This window comes from Lonchura striata, chromosome 5, assembly GCF_050655825.1.
Source record: "Lonchura striata isolate lonStrDom1 chromosome 5, ASM5065582v1, whole genome shotgun sequence".
In the NCBI taxonomy this organism is placed as follows: Eukaryota; Metazoa; Chordata; class Aves; order Passeriformes; family Estrildidae; genus Lonchura; species Lonchura striata.
Genome location: NC_140707.1, coordinates 42325765 through 42346759, shown reverse-complemented (window position 1 = coordinate 42346759; position 20995 = coordinate 42325765). Strand labels below are relative to the sequence as shown.

General features: G+C 39.2%; 1 protein-coding gene across 2 annotated transcripts; it reads right to left on the bottom strand.

Moving 5' to 3' along the window:
- Positions 1-1268: 1268 nt before the first annotated feature.
- KATNBL1 (katanin regulatory subunit B1 like 1) lies at positions 1269-16596 on the bottom strand. Of its 2 annotated transcripts, none has more exons than XM_021539257.4 (10): positions 16492-16596; positions 8611-8738; positions 7786-7826; positions 7290-7569; positions 5762-5880; positions 5524-5574; positions 5351-5440; positions 4702-4791; positions 4245-4338; positions 1269-2771 (listed from the first exon to the last, which is right to left on the bottom strand). In XM_021539257.4, the coding sequence occupies exons 2-10, from the start codon at positions 8722-8724 to the stop codon at positions 2739-2741; spliced, it is 912 nt and encodes a 303-aa protein (XP_021394932.2). In that variant the 5' UTR covers positions 8725-8738; positions 16492-16596; the 3' UTR covers positions 1269-2738. The 2 variants fall into 2 exon arrangements, with proteins under 2 accessions (XP_021394932.2, XP_085436497.1); XM_085580371.1 differs by lacking the exon at positions 16492-16596 and adding an exon at positions 16175-16356.
- Positions 16597-20995: the final 4399 nt, after the last annotated feature.

Genomic DNA, 20995 nt, shown 5'->3' with positions numbered 1-20995 from the left:
CAAGTACACACATGCTTCTGCATCACAAGAACACACAGGAAAAGGATTAATTCTGTCTGGATCTTCTGACACATCCTAGAAACAGCATTTCTAGAAAGTAGAAAGATTAGCATTTATGCATGGGATAGCTCATTAAACTTAATTCTTAGATTCACTGAGACAACTATAAGAATTTAGTGGAGTTACACAGCTGTTAAGACATTTGACTCATGCCAACTTTGACTAGATATTATACATGTACATTCTGTAACAGTAAAACTGATTCCTAGCCATTTGAGAACTAAAGAGAATACAAGAAGCTAAGTCTGAATATTAGTGTGAACAGTTTAAATTAATCAAGAACATGATGGAAAAAATAATTTCATAATACAGACACCTGAACCCTGTTCTTACAGTCTAGTAGCTGCCTGAAAACAGTAAAAAATTCATTTAAAATAAGGCACAGATACTTATGACAATGTTTAATACTGTATTATTGATGCTGTCAAAATACAACTTTTGGCAGTTAAAAAGAATGCATTATTTTATTAGATATTCCTCAGTAATGATCCTCAAATCAATCTTACCTTGCCTCTAAAAGCACTGTGTACAGTTAGGATTTGGTAATTTTATGGCCACAGACAGAATTCATTATAAACTAATGTATCTAAATCTATACTCAAGATAGATTTTTAAATACTAGAGTATCCCTTTAATTAAATTACAACCGTACTTTCTTATATTATCAGAAATAAATGGCCAAGAGTTACTCTGTCTTTCAAAAAAATAATCTGAGCTTCCATAAACAGTACTCTCCTTGAGGAATAATCTAAGCGTTTCAGCAACTGCCACCCAAATGATGAAACTAGATTTTGTTACTTTTACATTTAAGTGTTCAATGGAACAGTGAAGTAATACAAGAATGTTGTCATACTATAGTTCCTTTAGATTTTAATTTATAGTAAGAACATTAAAAAAAATCCTATCTCCAAACTTTTTGAGCATGAAATACCTCTAATGATACATAACAATTCTAGCAAAAAGACTGGCTATGTGTATGTCTCCACATTGTCCCACAAAGTCTGCAGTTTTGGGATGCCCCAGAAACTCTTTGTAACTGACTGCCCTAGGAAACACAAAACCTTTGGTGGTTTACAGAACAGTCAAACGATTAAAAGCACCAAGTTCTCATGAGAGATTTCTAGTTGGCCTTCAAAAGTCAGCAATAATGATACATAAACTAAACTCAAAACTAAGCAACCGGAGCCCTGAAGTTATTGACCACTACAGGAGTTTAAAATTCATTTATTTAATCTGTAAAGCAAAAACCACTTGTGGCTGTCAAAAGACATTTCTCCTGCATGTCAATAAAAGTGCACATGCTTAATGCTAGGTATGAAAACAACCCTTGCAAGTACTTATTTTTAAGGAAGTAGTCTATTTAGTCATACATGCTGTGCATGTATACTTTTAAGTGAAGAGCTGGCACTTTGCAAGTTTTAATTGAAAAAGCGTGCTTCCTAATCACAAAATTAAAAAAGGCAACAGCAAGCCTAAGATTAAGACTCCCTCAGAGCTATTAAGATACAGCTTTTAAATTAAAATAGAACAGCATATCAATATTACAGTAAAAGTTTTTAGCTGTATTCTCAATGCTGTTGTTGGTATGAATTTGCCATCATCGATCAGGTTAGAACTTGATCAATTTTGCAAAAGTTCTTTGTCAGTTTCTTAAAGGAGGTAGTATAAAAAGGGTGTGATTTGAATAACATGGCCTCACCTGGCTGTAAACATTTCAAACAAGAGACATAAATATCCATGATAAAAAGTACTGTGGAAGAGATTATTCTAGAAATTGATTTTTTAAACTTGAAAAGAAAAAACAGTAGATATATTTAATATATTTACTTATTTGCATGTAGTTTGAATTATACAGAACAAGATTACTGTGTTAAGAAATCCACATACAATATAAAAACATTTGTTAGACATAAATTCACCATTCTGCTGACATTTTCAATAACTGTTTACCCAAGCTTAACTTCAGGTATTTATAATATTTTTCATACATGAATCTTTGTATATGTGCAACGTTTCATTAACTACACAATGTGAAACCCTGATTTTTGTAGTTTTTCATCACAATCGGAACATAATAGCTATTTGCATCTTAGCACATTGGCTTTTTGAAACACTAGTAATTAAGGCATCTCTGCTGTATAGTTTCTCAATAGTGCAAACAAAAATTGTCTTTAATAATTTGATTAAAACATAGAAGTAACTGAATATCCCAAAGTTTTTTGTATTTTTTTATGTAATTGGAAGCTAGTTGTGCATTTTGGAGTTCTCTCGTGAAAGAGACATTAAAAGCTCTTAATGCTGATTGCTTTTGTTGGTTCCTTATAACTGGTTCTGCTGTCTTGTCTTCACCGCAGTATAGTTCATCTTCTTTTATGCAATGATGTTGTAAGATACAGTAGCATTTAAAGGAATACCTAGTAACCGAGCGAATCTCAAATGCAGCAAAGGCATACAGTTTCCATAGTGCACTTTCACCTCACTGAAGTGAAAGTTGCTCCTACTAGACATTTTTCCACTTCAATGTGAAGTAGATTGTTAGGGTTTTGTTAGTGGTTTCATTAAACAGCTTGACAGTTCAGTTATCTTCTGCCAGTATTTCTCAAAAGGCTTTCAGCACATATTTCAGGGACACTTTAGGGGATTGTTTCACCACATACGCACACTGCTTCCCCATCATGTCAGTGTAGCTGCAATAAATAAGCATTTACATCCTAGAAGGAAAAAAGGAGAAAGTGTTTGTCACATTACTTATAGCTCTAACATCAACACTATGTCTGAAGCAGGGCAACTTCAGGACTATAACACAAGAATAATTATATCTGCCCACATTTCAGAACTAGCTGTCTTCACGATTACTTTTAATTAATGTTTTCAATGACATTTCTTTATGACTAAAAAGCCTGCCAGAAGAGTAGCATTCATTTTCAAAGCAATCAATTTCATCTGTTATTCCTCTGCTCCCTGCCCGAGCAGGAAAGATCATCATCATCCTATGATCATGTAGTTAAAACATGTTATCCCAACCCCTCCAACATTCTTGTACTACTTTTGCTCTGACTTGCTCAGGTGACTTTGGTCACAAGCTATCCTGATACACATTAAGAACATAAAGGGAACCTGAACTCTAGAGAAGCAAAATGACACTATAGCTGCTATTCTAATCTAGCAAAGAACTAGGCAGTCTACATTACATGCTCTCAATAGCTCTACCAAGTTGAGAGTTAGAACTCCGTTCTCCTGCATCCCTGCTGACTGAATTTCTGCAAGAATTTTGTAATTATCCTTGTTGGGACATCTAAACTGAAGTTGCAGGTGCACAGCAATCCCAGAAAAAAAGGAAAGAGTTTACTTTTGATACATCAAAGTGATCAGTTCTGTAGGCACAGAATTAAAGATTCCCAAGAACTCCTTAAGATTTAAGTAAAAGATGCAGTTTTTAAGTTCTTTTCAAGTTCACTCAAATCCCGCACACAACCAACTGTCAGCTGCAACTCCTTTCTCATTATCTAACTTCATCACATCCCTCCACCTGGAGAGATTTCTATCTAGTCTAACTTTTGGTGCTCAATCTCAGTAAGTCATGTTTATAGAGATGAGTACAAACAGCAAAACATGGATCTACATGGATACCCTCATAATGTTACTGACACCACAACGTACTGAAAAATGCAAGCAGGGATTCATCTTAGATAGAGAGGCTCTTCTGCGCACCACAAACTCACCATTTCCTGAGCATTAGGCCAGCAATAAGCTTTAGAATTTAATATGTTGTCATTTGCCCCTGTCACCTGAAGTGCAAATATCAATGACATTCCTGGGCTAAGATTCTCTATTACACTTACAACAATAGGTACAACAGATCTAAGAGAAAACATCTGTCCCTTCCACAGTCCACCTACCCAACTGATCCCTTTTTCACATCCATCTTAAAGTACATTACTATTAGCTACTTCATTATTACGGAGATGCTTAAGGATAATTATCATTTTAATCCACAGAACTATCATAGGGAAACAACTCTAGATTTCTGTAAAAAACATGCAATACATTTGAGAATTAGCAGTAACTAAAGTAAAAGTATTTCTGTCCAACCACAGTTTAGCATAAGTAAAACAAGAGGAATACCGTAAGTGATACAACCATGTTTATTACTAATCACAACCAGAACTGTAACCAGAACCTACCTTAGCTACATTACCAGTATATCCTGGAACCAGAGTAAGATGATTCTCCTGTTCCCACAAAACACTTAGCTGTTGCTTTAAAATATGAATGTTTCTGAAAGAGAATGAACATCGCTTTATAACACAGGTAGTACATTTCAGTAGTCTTTTATTAAAATGAATTATTAATACTGCATATAGACTTAGCCTATACAATAGATGGTGCCACAAGATCTGAAAAATTTGGTTCAACTTCTACAGCATTTGTATAATCCCCGATATGATTATGTCCTACATGTATTAAAACAGTAGCAAAAAAAAAAACCCAAAACAGTAACTTAGCTATCCTTAGAATACTTTTAAGCTTTAACTTTAAAATAAGTTTCCCTTTCGTAGGTAAGTTGTGCTACTACTGATGAAAATTAAAACAGATTGAGATTAAATAGAAACACATTTAAATATTAAACACTATACTCACCCATCTTCTGCTTTTTCTGTATGTGCAGATAGTTCTGTCCACCATCTTTTAATGACAGCCTGAAGCCAGTTTAAACCCACTATCACATATCTGTAACAACACATTTTACACATTATGCATTTCCCTGTCCCTGCAGATTATCTACAGGCCAGATAAAATGTTGAGATAACTCTGTAAGCAATTTAGAAAGCAATACATTTTCTACTCTGGATGAAGAAAAATATAGACAAATTGGCAAGTTTAAATACTTGCTTACACTTGCAATGTCTAAGTGGTAGTCTGAAGTGGTAGTCTTTTTCTTGAAAAAGTAGAAAAAAACTCTACCTTGATTACATGTTATATAAAGCATACTAAAACCTCAGTGCTATTCTTTTTTACTGTTTAGGATAAATAAATCTGCATAAGGGCAAAGCCAGTCCTCTCCCCCAAGTCCCTAACATTGCAGAAAAGAATTTCTGCACTGCTGTTTTGTTAAAGGATAAAGGTTCAGATGAAAGCTTCCATTCCAGAGCCTTCTCATTTCCTGAGAAAGGGAAAGCAGGGAGAAGGGGCAGAGGGAACAAGAGTCAGAGGATTAAAAAGCTTTGATTTCCAGGGCTCTGCCTAGCCTGGAAGTAATGCTTAAAAAAAATCCCATGCTGATACTTACTCTTCGTATTTGCTTTTAAGCAGAGATTTCACTAAAGGCAAAAGATCTACGCAGCAGCCAACTGAAACATATGGTTTTTCTTCCTGTAAACTTAAAAACAAGATGTTTCAGAAGTGCTTGAACTTCAGTGTGGTTATAAGCAGGTTCTAATCCCCACTCTTTTCTGTTTGTACCTGTTCGTAAGCACAGGAAGGCAGTCTACTACTACTCCAAGATCCTGTATCCTAGAAACATTAAGAACAAAATCAGAAGCGTTACTTGTAGATCCTATTGCTAGTAGTAGAAGTATATGCTTTCACTATGATTTAGAAAGTATAACTAAGTCACAACATTTACAGAACTGCTAAAAATACTGTGGCATATTTGAGATTGCTGCCATTTTAAGGATATAAAAGAAGAGACTTATTTTACCTCACTAAGTAGGCTACCAGTTCACTTATACTTCTCCTTCTCCAAAAGGTTAAAGCTACGTTCAGTCTCAGATTCCTGCTGAAAAGAACTTGAGCCATAGTTTCATGGTCCTGAGAAACCTGCATGTTTGTAAAAATATAAAAAGTTGGCACAAGTTAAGTAGCCAGTGATAAAACAATAACCTACTCAGATATAATCTGGTATATGATAATACACTTTTCTACATGTATGTTGAGGAGTCTGTTTTAGAAATTTATCTAAGAATAGGCTTAAACCCATAAATTTCTCTTGGGGGCACAAAAATATTAGACCTACTTTACACAAAAGCTGCGAGAATAAGGTTTGTATCTCTTTACCACCTAGGACAGGTATCTAATAATTAAAATGAGCATTCATGAGCATCAACCTATAATTCTCACCAACTCTAAGAACTTTTTACTTAGATGATTATTAATTTTGACACAATTTAGACACAAGTAATTACATGTATTATTCCAAATCCGACAGAAAAGGTTCATTTCTGAAAAAGCCTGTCCTCTGAATAAAGTTCAGGCATTTTAATTAATTAGACCTTGGATTGGAATGAACACTGCAGAGCCACACATCTCTCAACCAGTTAAATAGTAATTTGTGACCAGAAGCCAGTGATCTGCTCCTTAGCTTCTCAGAAAATCAATCTTCCCATCTTTATTTCTTTACCCATCTTTCTGAAGCCTCTTTATTGTAACTATTCTGCTCTTTTCTTGAAACCATCAAATTAAGCAGTGCAGAGGTGCTGCAGACTTGCGCCTTCAGCCCACTGGCCTCTCCAGGCTCTCTGCCCACAGGAGCCCACATTTACAGCACTGTGACAAGACACAATGGTGATAGTTTCTCATCTTATCTTCCCTGCCATGCCTCATCTTAAACACATGCAAGCCTCGAGGAGTAACAAAAATCTATTGTGACAGAAATGCAAACTTCAACATTAAGGGCCTTAAATGGCCATCATTGTAATAAAATCAATTTAGTTTAAATATCTGACCTTTTAGACTGTTCCAGAAGCCCTACAAACATCCACTAGGTTTCCCCAAACAACCCTAACAAGAAATAAAGCTCATATAAACACTTAAGTTAGTTTTGCACAAAGTTGATAGTGCTATTGAAAATTGTCGTAATCTACCTCACCAGTTTATTCTCATTCATATAGTAATTTTTACACTTCTATAAACACACTCATGGACACATGTCCTGCCAGTTCATGAAACCTAAGCAGGTCAAAACAATGTTCTCCTTTGTGCTGGTACAATTTTAAACCAGTCGGGTCTGGCAGATCGGAGCTTCTGACCTGACACAAATATGAAGTGGCAGGACTATTCGTATTGCAACTGCAATATTACAACTGCATCACCATAAATTGACAGACTGCAAATCACAAGACCTGATATTTGCAGAATTGAAGGAAACTAATAGAAAGAAAGAAAACTTTCAGACCTAATTATTATGAACACTTATTTTTTAAACTGAAGTTTCTTCAAACTCTACCCACCTCTGAAAAAAATGCACTGTATTTGGATGAGGGGCCTTCTGTTTGAGACGAGCCAGAGTCACTAGAATTCAGCAAGTGTGTCCGACTGCAATGAAGTTTTGCTGGCAGATTCCCTGCACAAGCCAGTTCATTTTCTTTATTTGCCATGTCACGGCCCCTAGATTTAGGGCTCAGTTTCTTTCTGTAACAAGGCTTTGGAGTATAACAATGAACTTTCCTTTTACAATATACCACTTTGAAAAGAGAGAGGGGACTGGTCACCGTTTTTCCAACCGTTACTCTGCAATAATAAAGCACTACTTTAGTAAAGGTTGATCCAAACCAAATAAATTGCATTATTATGTTTATACATATTGAATTCAGCAGCAAGCTTTCAGGTTATTGAAAATATTTTTCCTCCAATACATTTTAATGACTCTAGGTTTTTTAGAAGTCATGCCACCAATATTCTTCTCTGTTTTTATTATTGTAGAGACTCAGATATCACACCTCCTACCTGTTAGTGTATGAAGCCAGCTGTTTTGGAGATTTCTTGCCCTGGTAGAAAGGAAATAAGAGAAAGAAAAAGCCAGATTAATATAAAGGGTCAAATGCTCCCATCTATACTACTTAGCATCAATGGTAACATTTAGATTGTGCACATCAGCAAGATAATGTTACGATCTTTTTTTGGTAACACTGGTCATAAAATGCTAGTTTTAATACAAAATTTCAATAAACAGTGGATATTGATGTCTTTACTACTGTTTGAAGAGGTCTTACAGTAAGTCTGCCTCTCCAGTGCTTCCTCTGTACTCCACTGTCTTACTCTTCAGCCAATAACACAGGTAAGAGGTTATAAAAACTACTTTTGATAGCAAGAATCTAGTGAAAAATCTATGTGCTACCAACGTGCTAAATGAATCTGTATAATTATATGACAGATCTATTTCAATGAACAAATTTCACCTACTCTACCTCTCACTTGTGCCATGTAGCTCCCTTGGAAAGAAAGAGCTTTTTCATGACAGAATTCCTGTATTGAAACATTTTTGGCTAGATTGCAGAAAAGCATGCATGAGTAAGACTGCATCAGTATCTACAGCTCATATGGACGATACAATGCACTGATCTGTGCAGCTGCTGCCTGTATCTATTACAGCACACAGTTTTCATAATATAACTGCTATATAAACAATTTAAAGTTCTACTGCAAATCTAAATATCAAATATTTAGTTGTGCTGTGTTTCTAGATTTAGACTGCTCAGTACTATAAAGTTGTTTAAATCTTCACTTTTCTCAGAGGACATAAAACAACTCAACGAACAACACAAAGCTTACCTCCTTCATGATCTTTTTAGTGGAAGAAGAGATTCTTTTTCTGGGGAGATCAATGGGATGACCTTCAATAAGCAATACTTTCTGTTTTTTAACATTGTGAGCTTCAGATGCCATAATCTCTCAAATCCCTGTTCTCAAGGAAAAGATATTTAGTTGTATTTTCTAAACATTCCGTCAGATTTCTTCAAATGCAGCTAGCAACAGTAGAATTCAACTATTTGCAAGATCTTCCATCCTAGATATAACCCAAGACATTATCCTTTAGTGCACATTAGCTAGAGGCCTTATTATTAGCAGGTTGAGAATTTCAAAATCCCTATTTAGCTTTCAAGAAAGAGGAAGCAAAACCAAAATCACCCCAAGAAACAGAGGTAGAGATTTTGTTTTCACACCAGTTTCTACAGCTACACTGAGGGGTGCCATACAAACAAGAATTTATGTAAAGAATAGGGCAATTTATGAAACTCTTTCCTCATACTATGAATTTCATCTGCCGTCTAGAGAAAAATAATTGGTTTCACATCTGTTTCCAAGTGCAAAAGGCAGCTAAAGAACTGATTCTTGTTTTTCAGGAAGAAAGCATGCTTCATCAAAATAACAAAGGTTAAAAAAAAAAAGTGAATCATCTTCCCCTTAGTTTATTGGCAAATGCATATTCCCCATCCCATTTTTGTCAAAGCAGTGTTTTGGTCATTTCTCATACTAAAATCCACAACTTTAATTTATGCTTAAAGTCCTTTGTCTTGAAGTATGCAAGTGTTTGTTGCATAAGAATCAACACCAAGATTGAGACAGCTGTACACATGATTTTGCATCTTTTGTAACTGATAAGAAGGTCCATTGCTTGAGACTAGGTTCAACTACTACATCATCATAGAGGCATTATTTTTGAAGTGTTTTAGCAAGACATCCTACACTACTTTTAAAAGACAACCACTTGCTCCAATATTACTGGTTTTTCCCCCTAAAAGGTACAACTCTGGCCTCAACATGAGTGCTCCAATCTCTCCCCTCAATCTTTAGGAGCAGCCCTATCTCATTTACTCTATGTAGCAGATTTATGCCACATTAAGAACTTCAGCATTTAAAAGACTAAGACACTGAGCACTGAATAAGCCAGATGGGAAACGGCTTATTAGCCAGAAGATCCATGCAGCAGCTAAACAAGCAGGTGGCAGGCCCAAACAAGACAGATGCTATATTCAGGCACATTAAAATCCCTGTTGTAGGGTACAGTGGAAGAAAAAAGATTCTTCAAATGTTCTGGTATTCTTTAGAATTGGATCAGTACTAAAGAACTGCACTTGGGATGCCTCTCTCAAAAATTGAGTATTTATGGACAGAATCCCTTACCCTGTACCACAGGAACACGGAGCCCTCAGACTACTGCAAGAACTGCAAATGGCAGCATTATTTAGGGCAATATCTTTAATAGCTGGTGGCCAATATTTTTCCAGATGTCAGTCCAGCTTAAGACTGGTTCATTAACTTAATTTTTTTCATACTATGAGAGAGTGATGAGGAGTGATCACTTTGCTAGCTCTCCACACTTCCTAGTTCTTCCACACAGGTCTGTAAATGAACTTTTCCCTGAAGCTTAGAAAAAACCTCACATAAACACCTTTTCCTCTGCTTATCAGACTAGTTAAAACCATTATTTGGGCTCAAAATGGGATGTATATTAAAATTTGAACTTGGAACATAACACAAAGGCATATGCTGAACAATCTGACTTTTAAAGAAAAACTGAACAATCCTAAAATCCAAATAAACCCATCCTTTTATTCAAGTCAGAGAGGAAAAGGACTTGGAAAAAGTATTTTTTTTCTTCCATCTACTGTTTGAGAATAATACTGAGAGAAAAGCAATAAACTAAAATATTAGGGGGGACAACCTCCAAGCACCAGAGTTAAAACCTACAGCCACCTCATAAGATGCTAAAAAATCCCTAATCTCTGTTGCTGAAGAATAATTTTTATGACTACTCTTATAACACATTATTACCTTACAATTCTTCATGCCTAACAGTGACTGTTCCTTATTCTTCCTTGTTTAATAAATTATCACAATTTACACTCATGTTTCACACGAAGCAGTACACAAGAATCTGATTACTAAAATAAATTACAGCACTATATAACTAGAATACTTTTTGTTTAAAAGAAGTGTAAAATATTAGAAGGCTAGAAAGAAATGTCTTGCCAAGGAAATTCAATTAGCATATCAATTTTTAATATTGAGCTCTAAAGAGCATCTAACATCTCAAAATACCCAAACTGGAGCTATCCAAACTGGAGAGAGAGGACTCTGTATGGAAGGAAGTTCATTACAAAAGGTTGCATGTGTCCAGGAGAAAAATTAAGAGAATTTTACACTCTAACAAATCTGACATAAGAATATTGTTCACCAGCCTCCCAGCTGAAACAGAATGAAACAACAGAACTATCAATTCTTTCCTTAAAGATTGGTAAAAGAAATTCAAAAGGCCAAAAGATTATCAGATATAACATAACATCTGATGAAGCAAAGTAAAATCCTTTTGTATGACTTTACTATTCAACAGTTTAAAGAGGTTTCCATAGTTTAACCTGTCAAGGGTCTCCGATTATGCAGAAATAGCAGTGAACATTTAAGCAGTAATGAAACAGCTGTTTTTTTATTTCCCTTGGAGCTGACAAAGGACCTAAAGAAAACACATGTGGAAAACACAGTCAATATTTAAAGAGCCTCAATGAAGATCCAGACATCTCTGTTGCACTAATTAGTAAACAATGTAATCAAGAATAGACTTAGTGGACACAAACAAATAATATAATGGGAAAGATTCAGCCTGGCTATCACTAAGGCAACACAGCCTGGTAAAGAGAAAGCTCCAGTGTGACCTCATTGTGGCCTTCCAGTACCTGAAGGGGCTACAGAGAGCAGGAGAGGGACTTTTTACCAGGGCATTTGTAATAGACCAAAGGGTAATAGCTTCAGACTGAAAGAGGGCAGGTTTAGATTGGCTATTAGGACAAAATTCTTTACTGAGAGGGTGGTAAGGCACTGGGACACATTTCCTAGAGAAGTGGTTGATGCCTTGTCCCTGGAAGTGTTCAAGGCCAAGTCAGATGGGGCTTTGAATAGGCTGGCCTAGTGGAAGGTGTCCGTCCCTTCCTTCCCATGGCAGGGAAATTTGAACTAGAAAATCTTTAAGGTCTGTTCTAACCCAAATTATACTATGATTCTGTGAAGTCCTGCTCTGCAAAATTAATGGAATTTATTAAGAGTACGGGGTCGTACAACATGGCTAATGGGCAACTAAAGGATAGACTCTGAGTTTCCAAGTTCCCCACTTAAATCTAGAGGAAAGTAACCAACCAACTGAAAAAAAGGGAAAGCTTTTGCATGCACAAGTATCTCAGGAACAGCCATAAACTGTCTAAGCAGTTTCCACATTGCAGAAAATCACTTTCAGATCCCTGGGGAAAACCTGCATTGGTTTATGCTGTTCAATATCCTCATAAATTATCTCACAAAAGGGGATGAAGACTGTTGACAACACAAAGTCATACCAGTGAAGATAAGGGCTAACTGAAGAACTGGAGAAAGACTGTGATGTACAATAAGCAGAAGCAATACTTATAGATTAATATAAAGCAAAGGCTATGTATCTGCAGGTAGGAGAAAATTCTGGGCTCCACCTGGAATCACAGTCTCTGAGCTAGTAACTGCCACCCACAACAATATCTGGATATAGAACAATTTACTTTTGATCAGTTGGACTGTTTAATGCTCCATGTGGATCAATAAATAGTTAGAAAAATAAGCAGACCACTGTTGTGACAGTGTATAGAACTAATTTGTGCCTGTATTTCAAATACTGAGAGCGGGGTTAGTTAACTTTCTTTAAAAAAAAAAAAATCCAACCCTAAAAAGTCAAAAAACCTTCTGAGTAAAGTAAAAAACATCTCAGAAAAAGGCAAGTTAAAAATACATGGAATATGTTTCATATAATTAACAACTGATTAGATTAGCCTCTTCAGTCTGGGGAAGAGGCTACTTATAGCCAACAGCGGAAATAAGACAAAGGCCTACAAAATGAATGTGTCAGAGAAGCTGCATAGATTGTGCCCTCTCTTACCCAATATAAAAATAAAGGGTCAAAAGACAATAGCTGAAGATCAGATCAAAACTAACAAGGTTAAACTGTGTGCAAATTATGATCAACCTGAACTTGCCACAGGATGTTGTGGACCCAAATACATTAAAAAAAATACATTAAAAAAAAAAAAAAAAAAGAGACCAGAAGCAATTAAATTCAGATACACAACCCATGTAGTCCAAACAGAGCAGAACACAAGAAGAAGAATCTGGTGTATATATATATATATAAACCTAACAGTGCTATAATAATCTCAGTCAACATCTTAAGAAACCAGCTTTGAAAGGCTTAGTAGCACCTAGGAAAATGCTGGCTGACCAGCAATTAAAAAGATGAATGCTACAGGATGAAAGGCACTTTACATAGCTCTTCACAACTTTGATTTCCTATTTGCAGTCTGATATCATCTAGGGATAGCTAATTAGACACTACAGCCCCCTGTAATTTTGGGATATACACAGAGGGTTCTTAAACTGGAATTAGATACTAATTTGTACCGAGTCAAGCAATCTATACCTTAATGTCTTTAATTTCTGACTTTTTCCTTGTGATGACCACAGTTGTATTCGATCAAGACAATCTGCTATATAATCTTATTGTGGCCAATGCACTTTCCTCACTTTACAAACTTTAAAAATTAAACTAAGGATAGAATGCATGTCTCTACAACTCTGCCTCGGTCCATCGTACAATCCTAAACTGTTTTACAAGTGAACAAGGTAGACTGCAAATCTGAACAGAGATGTATGATTTCATTAGGATGACAGAATCAAGTTCCACCAATTTCCCCTATACAGCGGGTGATTTCTGAGAGCAGGCTACCATCTCCCCCTTTTATTCTCTTCAATCTCCAGTAAGCAGAAGGACTAAAGTAATAGCAGCCATGTCTCCTGAGCATAAGCTGGTTTGTCCCTACACACAACAGACAGTACCTGTGCGAAGTTTTCTTGATGGTTTTACTGGTATTTTCTATCTCTGATCTCTCCCATATGCAATAAAACTCTTCAGGTCATACCAGAATTAGGCAAAGAAATCAGCACTAACAGGCTTTCAAGTGCATATCTGTCCAAGGCAAGTATTAACAACTCTGCCACTCCCTCCCATGTCCTAAGTTCTGGGCAGGCCCCCAGAGAGGGACAAACTCTTCTTGGCACATTATGTAATCTACATGCATATTAACATAATAAAATTTTCTTACAGAACACAGGCTGCCATACTTTGCATGGCAGTAAGGAAAACCTAAAATAGTTAGATCTCTTAAGTCATCAGCAGTACCTTTTAAAACACACACTCTTCCATCCTATTCCTTGTCCAAATTCTTAATAGCTACTTTTTCCTGCAGCATGCCCCATGCACCAGCCATGGGAAATGCTCCTGTGATATTCCTCCACCCCACAGTAGCCCAACTGCAAGTTCAAGGATGACAATATTAAACTCAAATGAAAAGCCTCATTAATCATTACTCCCAAGGAAGAGAGCACATGCTTTGAAAGCATTCCAAATAGGTATGCATCAGGGTCAACTCATTTAACTGGCCATTATCAGATCTACAATGGTCACAAGAAACTTCCAAGAATGGTTATTTCAAATTTATTTCCAAAAGGGTAATTTGCTTACAACAATAAAATAGCACTATCTTATGACGTAGAAGTGATTTTGCAAGCTTGGCATAACTTCCTTTCATTTTAGCTCTGATAAATGTTACAGAATCCATGTGTCTTTGTGTTTTAGAAGGCTTCCACATCCTTTGCATAGGAAACAGTTTGTTTTTTTTCTAATTCCTTTTTTAGTAATTGATGTACTCACCAGCTGTTAAAAATTGAGTTTTCTTAAAAAGAGGAAGTGGCATTCAGATTTTAAGGAGTATGTTAATGCAAAACTTTTCTGCAACATTATAAATAGTGGTATATGCCAGCAGAATACAGTTTTTTAATGTGCTACACTTGTCAGGGCATTTGTTCCAGATGTTGGTAAAAACTACAGGAATTTCTCTAAATTTGCAGTAAATAAAAATACTATTTGAACAACTAATTATGGTAAATTAGCTTATACCTAAGATTTAAGTTCATTTTCCTCTTACATATGAAATTTGTATGTGGCCCACTGTTAGTCATAATGAACCTTCAAAGATAACCACAAGTCACAGCTCATCCAAGTTTAGTGAGGATGAACCCAGGTGTGCATTAGCTTTCATTGTGGAAATAGCCCAGGAGTCTAATAACTGAACCTTACTTACATTTTCTACAAAAAAAAAAGTAAAGAACTCAGTTTTCTGCATCTGGAGGTACCATTTAGAGGTATGTAAAGGTGCCATAAAGTAACAGCAGCTCTCAGTGGTTAAGTCCTTTCTGAAGTCATCTTTCACTAACGAAAAGATACTTCTACCTGTTGATCTTTACTTATGAACACTCTGGTGACAATAAGCTTGAAAAAGTTTTATAACTGAGAGATGTTAAAAAGCTTTTATAAACATTATAAAAGAAATACATTTCCACAACACTAAAGCTTCCACATTAACGTCTTACACAACTCTTTAAGAAACTACCCATGAAATTAAATACAGCAATTTCTTCTACCATTTACTGCTCAACCCAAGGAGTTTTAAAAAACTGCAACAAGAATGTTGAACTCAAACCCAGAGACAGACATACTGACAAACCCCTCAAGCTCCAGACTTGGTGGAGGCTAAGGAACTATTCACTACATGCCCACCTGGCTGAACAGTCTGTCACACAATTTTCACATGGCTTTTTATGCTACCCTCAAATACATTCCTATTATTGACTGTAGTCTGTTTACAGCATTTTAAAAAACTTTCTTCATTTATAGTCAAGCTTCTTACCCCAAGACCAACACACAGTAAAAGTGGGTATGAAGTGATGTATATAGATACACGTGGCTGTAAGAATATATGTGTATCAGCATACTGACATACACTTTCTAATATACATACAAAAAATACCTTCATAATGTAATTTTCAACATAATGAAATTCTGAGTTTTAGAGTTTAGGAATTCAAATCAATTCTAATTTTAGTTCAAGAATGTCTTCTTTCCTATCAGCAAGGCCAAAGAGGCACAAACTTGCCTTCTGTTAAGAGATGGACGAAAGCTGCTTTTAAATAAACAGACTTAACCTTTCTCCAAAGCAGAGCATGTTACAAAAACAGAAACAAAAGATTTCCAAGATCATCACCTAATCGCTCCTTAAAAGAGCTCTCTATACATAACATCTTTATTTTAAACCTGCATGCAAAACTATCCAGCCCAACGCTGAAAAAATAATTTGAAGCCTTTTGAACGAAGTAATTAATGCAGGATCTGATCTTCAAGCACATAAGGTCCCCCCTCACCCCCCCCCCGTCGTAACCCTGGAATCTGTCACACCCAAGAAATTAAATCCGTCAGCAGGCCTCACACCCAGCTTGTTGTCCTCCCTGTCGGCAGCACCAGAGCCTTCCCCGCTCTCCTGGCACGGCCCCGCCACTGCACGCGCCTGCTTCCAGCTGGGGCTGCCGGCACCATCTTGGAGAGGCGCCCAGCGCCAGAGCTCGCTGTCCGGAGCCGGCGGGCACCGCGCACCGCGGGCTCGGAGCGATCCGCGCCCGCGCACTGCCCGCGGCCCCCGCCGCCGGCCCGGCGCCCGGCGCGACGCCGCGGAGCCGCGCCCGGTCCCGGCGGGGCAGAGCGCGGCCCCGCCGCGCTGCCGCGGCTGCGGCCGGCCCCGCGGCACTCACCCGCTGCTCATGTTCGGGGCCGGGCCGGGCGGGGGAGCGGCGGGAGCGCTACTGCCGGGGCCCGGCGCCCCGAGCCTGCGCCATTCAAACGCCGCCGCGGTGCACGCCGGGCCGCGCGCGCCGCGCCACGCCCCGCCACGCGCGCCGCGCGGCATCGCGGCGCCCCCTGCCGGCCGCGGCCTCGCGCCGCGCCCCGCCCCGCCCCGCCCCTCCGCGCCCCGCCGCGCGCTGCTGCGTCACTGCGCGCGGGGAACGCCGGAGAGCCCCGGCATGGAGCGGCCGGGAGGGAGCCGGGGAACGCCGGAGAGCCCCGGCATGGAGCGGCCGGGAGGGAGCCGGGGAACGCCGGAGAGCCCCGGCATGGAGCGGCCGGGAGGGAGCCGGGGAACGCCGGAGAGCCCCGGCATGGAGCGGCCGGGAGGGAGCCGGGGAACGCCGGAGAGCCCCGGCATGGAGCGGCCGGGAGGGAGCCGGGGAACGCCGGAGAGCCCCGGGATGGAGCGGCCGGGAGGGAGCCGGGGAACGCCGGAGAGCCCCGGCATGGAGCGGCCGGGAGGGAGCCGGGGAACGCCGGAGAGCCCCGGGATGGAGCGGCCGGGAGGGAGCCGGGGAACGCCGGAGAGCCCCGGGATGGAGCGGCCGGGAGGGAGCCGGGGAATGCCGGAGAGCCCCGGGATGGAGCGGCCGGGAGGGAGCCGGGGAATGCCGGAGAGCCCCGGGATGGAGCGGCCGGGAGGGAGCCGGGGAACGCCGGAGAGCCCCGGCATGGAGCGGCCGGGAGGGAGCCGGGGAATGCTGGATGATCCCGGTGATGGAGCGGCCGGGAGGGAGCAGGGGGATGCCCGATGATCCCGGTGGTGGAGCTGGGGGTCCGCGCTCTCCGCCTGTCTGCCGGCCGCCAGTGACGAGCCATGGTTAGGAGTGTGCAATGCTCAGACTGACTGAAAAACCCACGGTAGCTCCACGCTCTGCTGCATTATCACAGAACCACAGAATAAGCTGATTTGGAAGGGCCGCACAGGGATGTCCAAGTCCAACTCGTGCATAGCACCATCCCCAAGAGTCACAGCATGTCCTCGAGAGCACTGCACTCTGCCAGGCTGTGCTGTTCCAGTGCTTAAACACCCTTTGGATGATAAACCTTTTCCTAATTCCAACCTAAGTCTCCCCTGACACAACTTCAGGACATTATCTTGGATCCTGTCACTGGTCACCACAGAGAAGAGATTGGTGACCCCTCCAATTCACCTGAACAAGAAAGTTGTAGACTGCAATGAGATTTCTCCTCAGTGACCTAGGCCACTCCTCATGGCTTCCTTTCAAAACCTTTCACCATCTTCATTGCCCTACTTTGGATGCTTTCCAATAGCTTAATAACATCTTACACTGTGGTACCCAAAACTGCCCCCAGCACTGGAGGTGAGGCTGCCCCAGCTCAGAGCAGAGGGGACAGTCCCCTCCCTTGCCCGGCTGTGTTGCTGTGCCTGATGCACCTCAGGACACAGGTGGCCCTCCTGGCTGCCAGGGCACTGCTGACTCATGTTCAGCTTGCCACAAACCAGGACCTACAGGTCCCTTTCTGTGGTGCTGCTTCCCAGACTCTCATTCCCCATTCTCTCCATACATCGAGGTGCAGAATCCAGCATTGTCGCTTGTTGAAGTTCATATAATTGGTGATTGTCCAGCCCTCTGAGATGGTGTCTCTGCAGGGCATCCCTGCCTTTGAGGGAGCCAACAACTCCTCCCAGTTTTGTATTATCTGCAAATTTGTTTAGTATCCCTTCTAGTCCACAAAGGGCTCAAATTTTGTAATGAAAATATAATTTCTGTCAAGGTCCCATTTGTGTTTTCAGAAGCACACAAGTTGTACTCTGGCTACTCAGCAATGACTGTGGACCATCTAGCCGCTAATACTGACAGGTTCATTATGGTTATCCTAGGGGTCAGCTGTAGTAAGTTCCATTAAAAATTCCCACTTCTTTTATGTATTTTTCTTTGATTTTGTTTTTGATAAGCATACTTTCAGTTGTTTTAAATTTGTATGTGGATCTTGAAAAACAGTTCCCTTAGCTAAATAGTCTTATACCTTTTCTGAATATATTCCTTAGCCTATTTTCCTTTAACTTACTTTTTTTCTCCCGTCTTTTCCAAATTAAAGAAAAAATTAAAGTTTCTTTTATATTTTTGGTTTGGTTTTGTTTTTTGGGGTTTTTTTTTGTGGTTTTTGTTTTGTTTTGTTTTGTTTTTTGCTTTTTAAATTTAAACAGTTGATTAATTTTTTAATATTTAAATTTTTTTGCAAGACCTAATTGTATATTTTCAAGTAAAATAATTACACATGACAGATTCCAGTTTTTGTAGTCTATCTTAGAACAATGCTTTTTACTACTTACTGTGACACTAAGTGTGATGTGGTAGGATGGCTATGGACAAAAGATGGAGTAATTTTAGTCATTAGAAACATCATGATTGTGAATGGATTAAGCAGGTTATCATGAGAAAAGCTGACCAAGAAGTTTTATATATATACACTGCACACATTTCTGTAGCTGCCCTAAGTGAAGCTGTACGAAATATGAAGGGAGGAGTGAACAGTAAGATAGCAGCAAGGAGCTTTGCTTACCAGTTCCCCTCTCTCAAGGGCAGCTCTTTTGCAGTTCCTTCCATGGCTCCCCTGTAAATGAGTTCTTTGTGCATGGCCTGACAGATTTGAACAGTCCAGTCTTCCAGATGGGTGAAGGAGTCTAACTAGATGTCTTGGTAATTATGGTAATTATAGTGGGACAGGATTTTATAAGATCATGATATGTAATCTGAATCACGTTTTTCTGCAGGAGTGAAAGAATATAGATTCAAATATATCCAGGTCTAACATGGAAATGTACACTTATTTATATTCAAAAATTACTTACTGGCTCCTTCCTCTTGTATTCTCATATTTTCAACCTTCATACTGGTACTTACTTGCATTTTTAAAGAATTCTAGTGATTACATCTGGTTATAGAGAAGCTCAGAAATTCTGTAAGTTTTTTCCCTAGCAGTTATCTTGAACTCTAAATTATATGTTTTATGTCATCTTCACAAATGTAAAAGTAGCTTCTCTGACAATTTATAGTGTATAACAGAAATTGTGATAGCAATTGTGGATGCAATACAGAAATCTATTGTGTACTAATTAAAAGCTTGAATGCAGCAGAGCAAAGTACTTGTGCAGAAGGCAAAGAAAATGAGGATATAGGATGAATAATAAATTCACTAAAACTGGTTCTTCTGTTCTGAGCTGATTAAGGTGTTCTGACTGTGTAGTGTTAATACCAGTAATGTGACTCTTTTCCTGAAACCTGCAAAAGGGAATTCTATAATGATATTTTTTTCTTATGATGCCTACTCCATTTATTTCCAGATTGCATTTCTCACAAACAGCCTACTTGGTTTTTCTATTTCTCCTGACATTTTTTCTGCAATAAACTTTTCCTTCCAGATGTTGCATAAGTAGTACTATCCAAATTGATGCTGTAATTTTACCAGCCTGGCTTCTTTTTCATTCCTCCTTAGGCAGAATTTAAAGTCAATAAAATGCACTGACATTTGTGGACCTTCTCCCAGATCTGCCTGGGCTGTGCAGTGGATGGGAGATTTGAGGGGGCGGTAGTTACTCCAAGACTATTAACTGTTTAATCCTTAGCCCTCAGGTTGGAGACAGGATGGCTCAGGCAATTGGTAATGGGATAAAGCTTTTCACCTCTGAATTGCCAGCTCTGGGCCAGAATAGTAGGACAGGTTATTTCCACCATCTGGTGTCTGGTCAGTGACCCATATGAGGGAAATCAGTAGCCATCCCTGCTACTGGCGAATAGCTTTACAATTAACCCCCCTCGCCCCCCAACGCTTACTGTGAGAACGATTGCGCCACAGACAGCTCCAAATGAGCACGAGGGCTAAAAATCCCTCTAGAAACGTGACGACCAGGACTCAGCACACTGAAGGGAGTGTGGGAAAATTTGCCAGCATGAGCTGTCAGGGGATACTGTTTCACTGGGAATATTCACTTTACACAGGAAGCTAGATTTTAGACAGCAAACCACGGATGATTCTTGGCTGAAAACAACAGCAGCTTGTAAGAAGAGTAACACGATTTTTCTGTCATGCAGAAAAAGCTGAACTTCAAAAGGCAAATATCTACCAATAATATTTCTTGTTGGCATATGATATCAATACTCAAACAGATGAAAAGGGTGGTCTATTCAAATGTGTAAAGTTTTTGCAACCTGAGATAGATTAGCAGATTTAATGAATAAAGAATTATGAATCAGTGTGCCATATTGGGATTATTTGTAACAAAGCACTTCTGGACACTACATCCATTTCCTATTTTAGAAAAAAGGCCAGCATCCGTGAATTGGGCTAAAGTCTGAATTTCTGAAGTCTTCTGAAGCAATATTCTGTCTGAATCAAGAAACATAAGTTAAATAGTACTTGAAAGACAAAAAAAGCCCTCATACT

Excerpts from the sequence above, each read along its gene's own strand:
- KATNBL1 (XM_021539257.4), bottom strand. The coding sequence starts at position 8,724 with ATGGCATCTGAAGCTCACAATGTTAAAAAACAGAAAGTATTGCTTATT. Across the intron at positions 5,575-5,761 it reads CTGGTAGCCTACTTAGTGAG|GATACAGGATCTTGGAGTAG; the intron begins GTAAAATAAGTC and ends TAATGTTTCTAG. Across the intron at positions 2,772-4,244 it reads ATACTGGTAATGTAGCTAAG|GATGTAAATGCTTATTTATT; the intron begins GTAGGTTCTGGT and ends TTTTCCTTCTAG.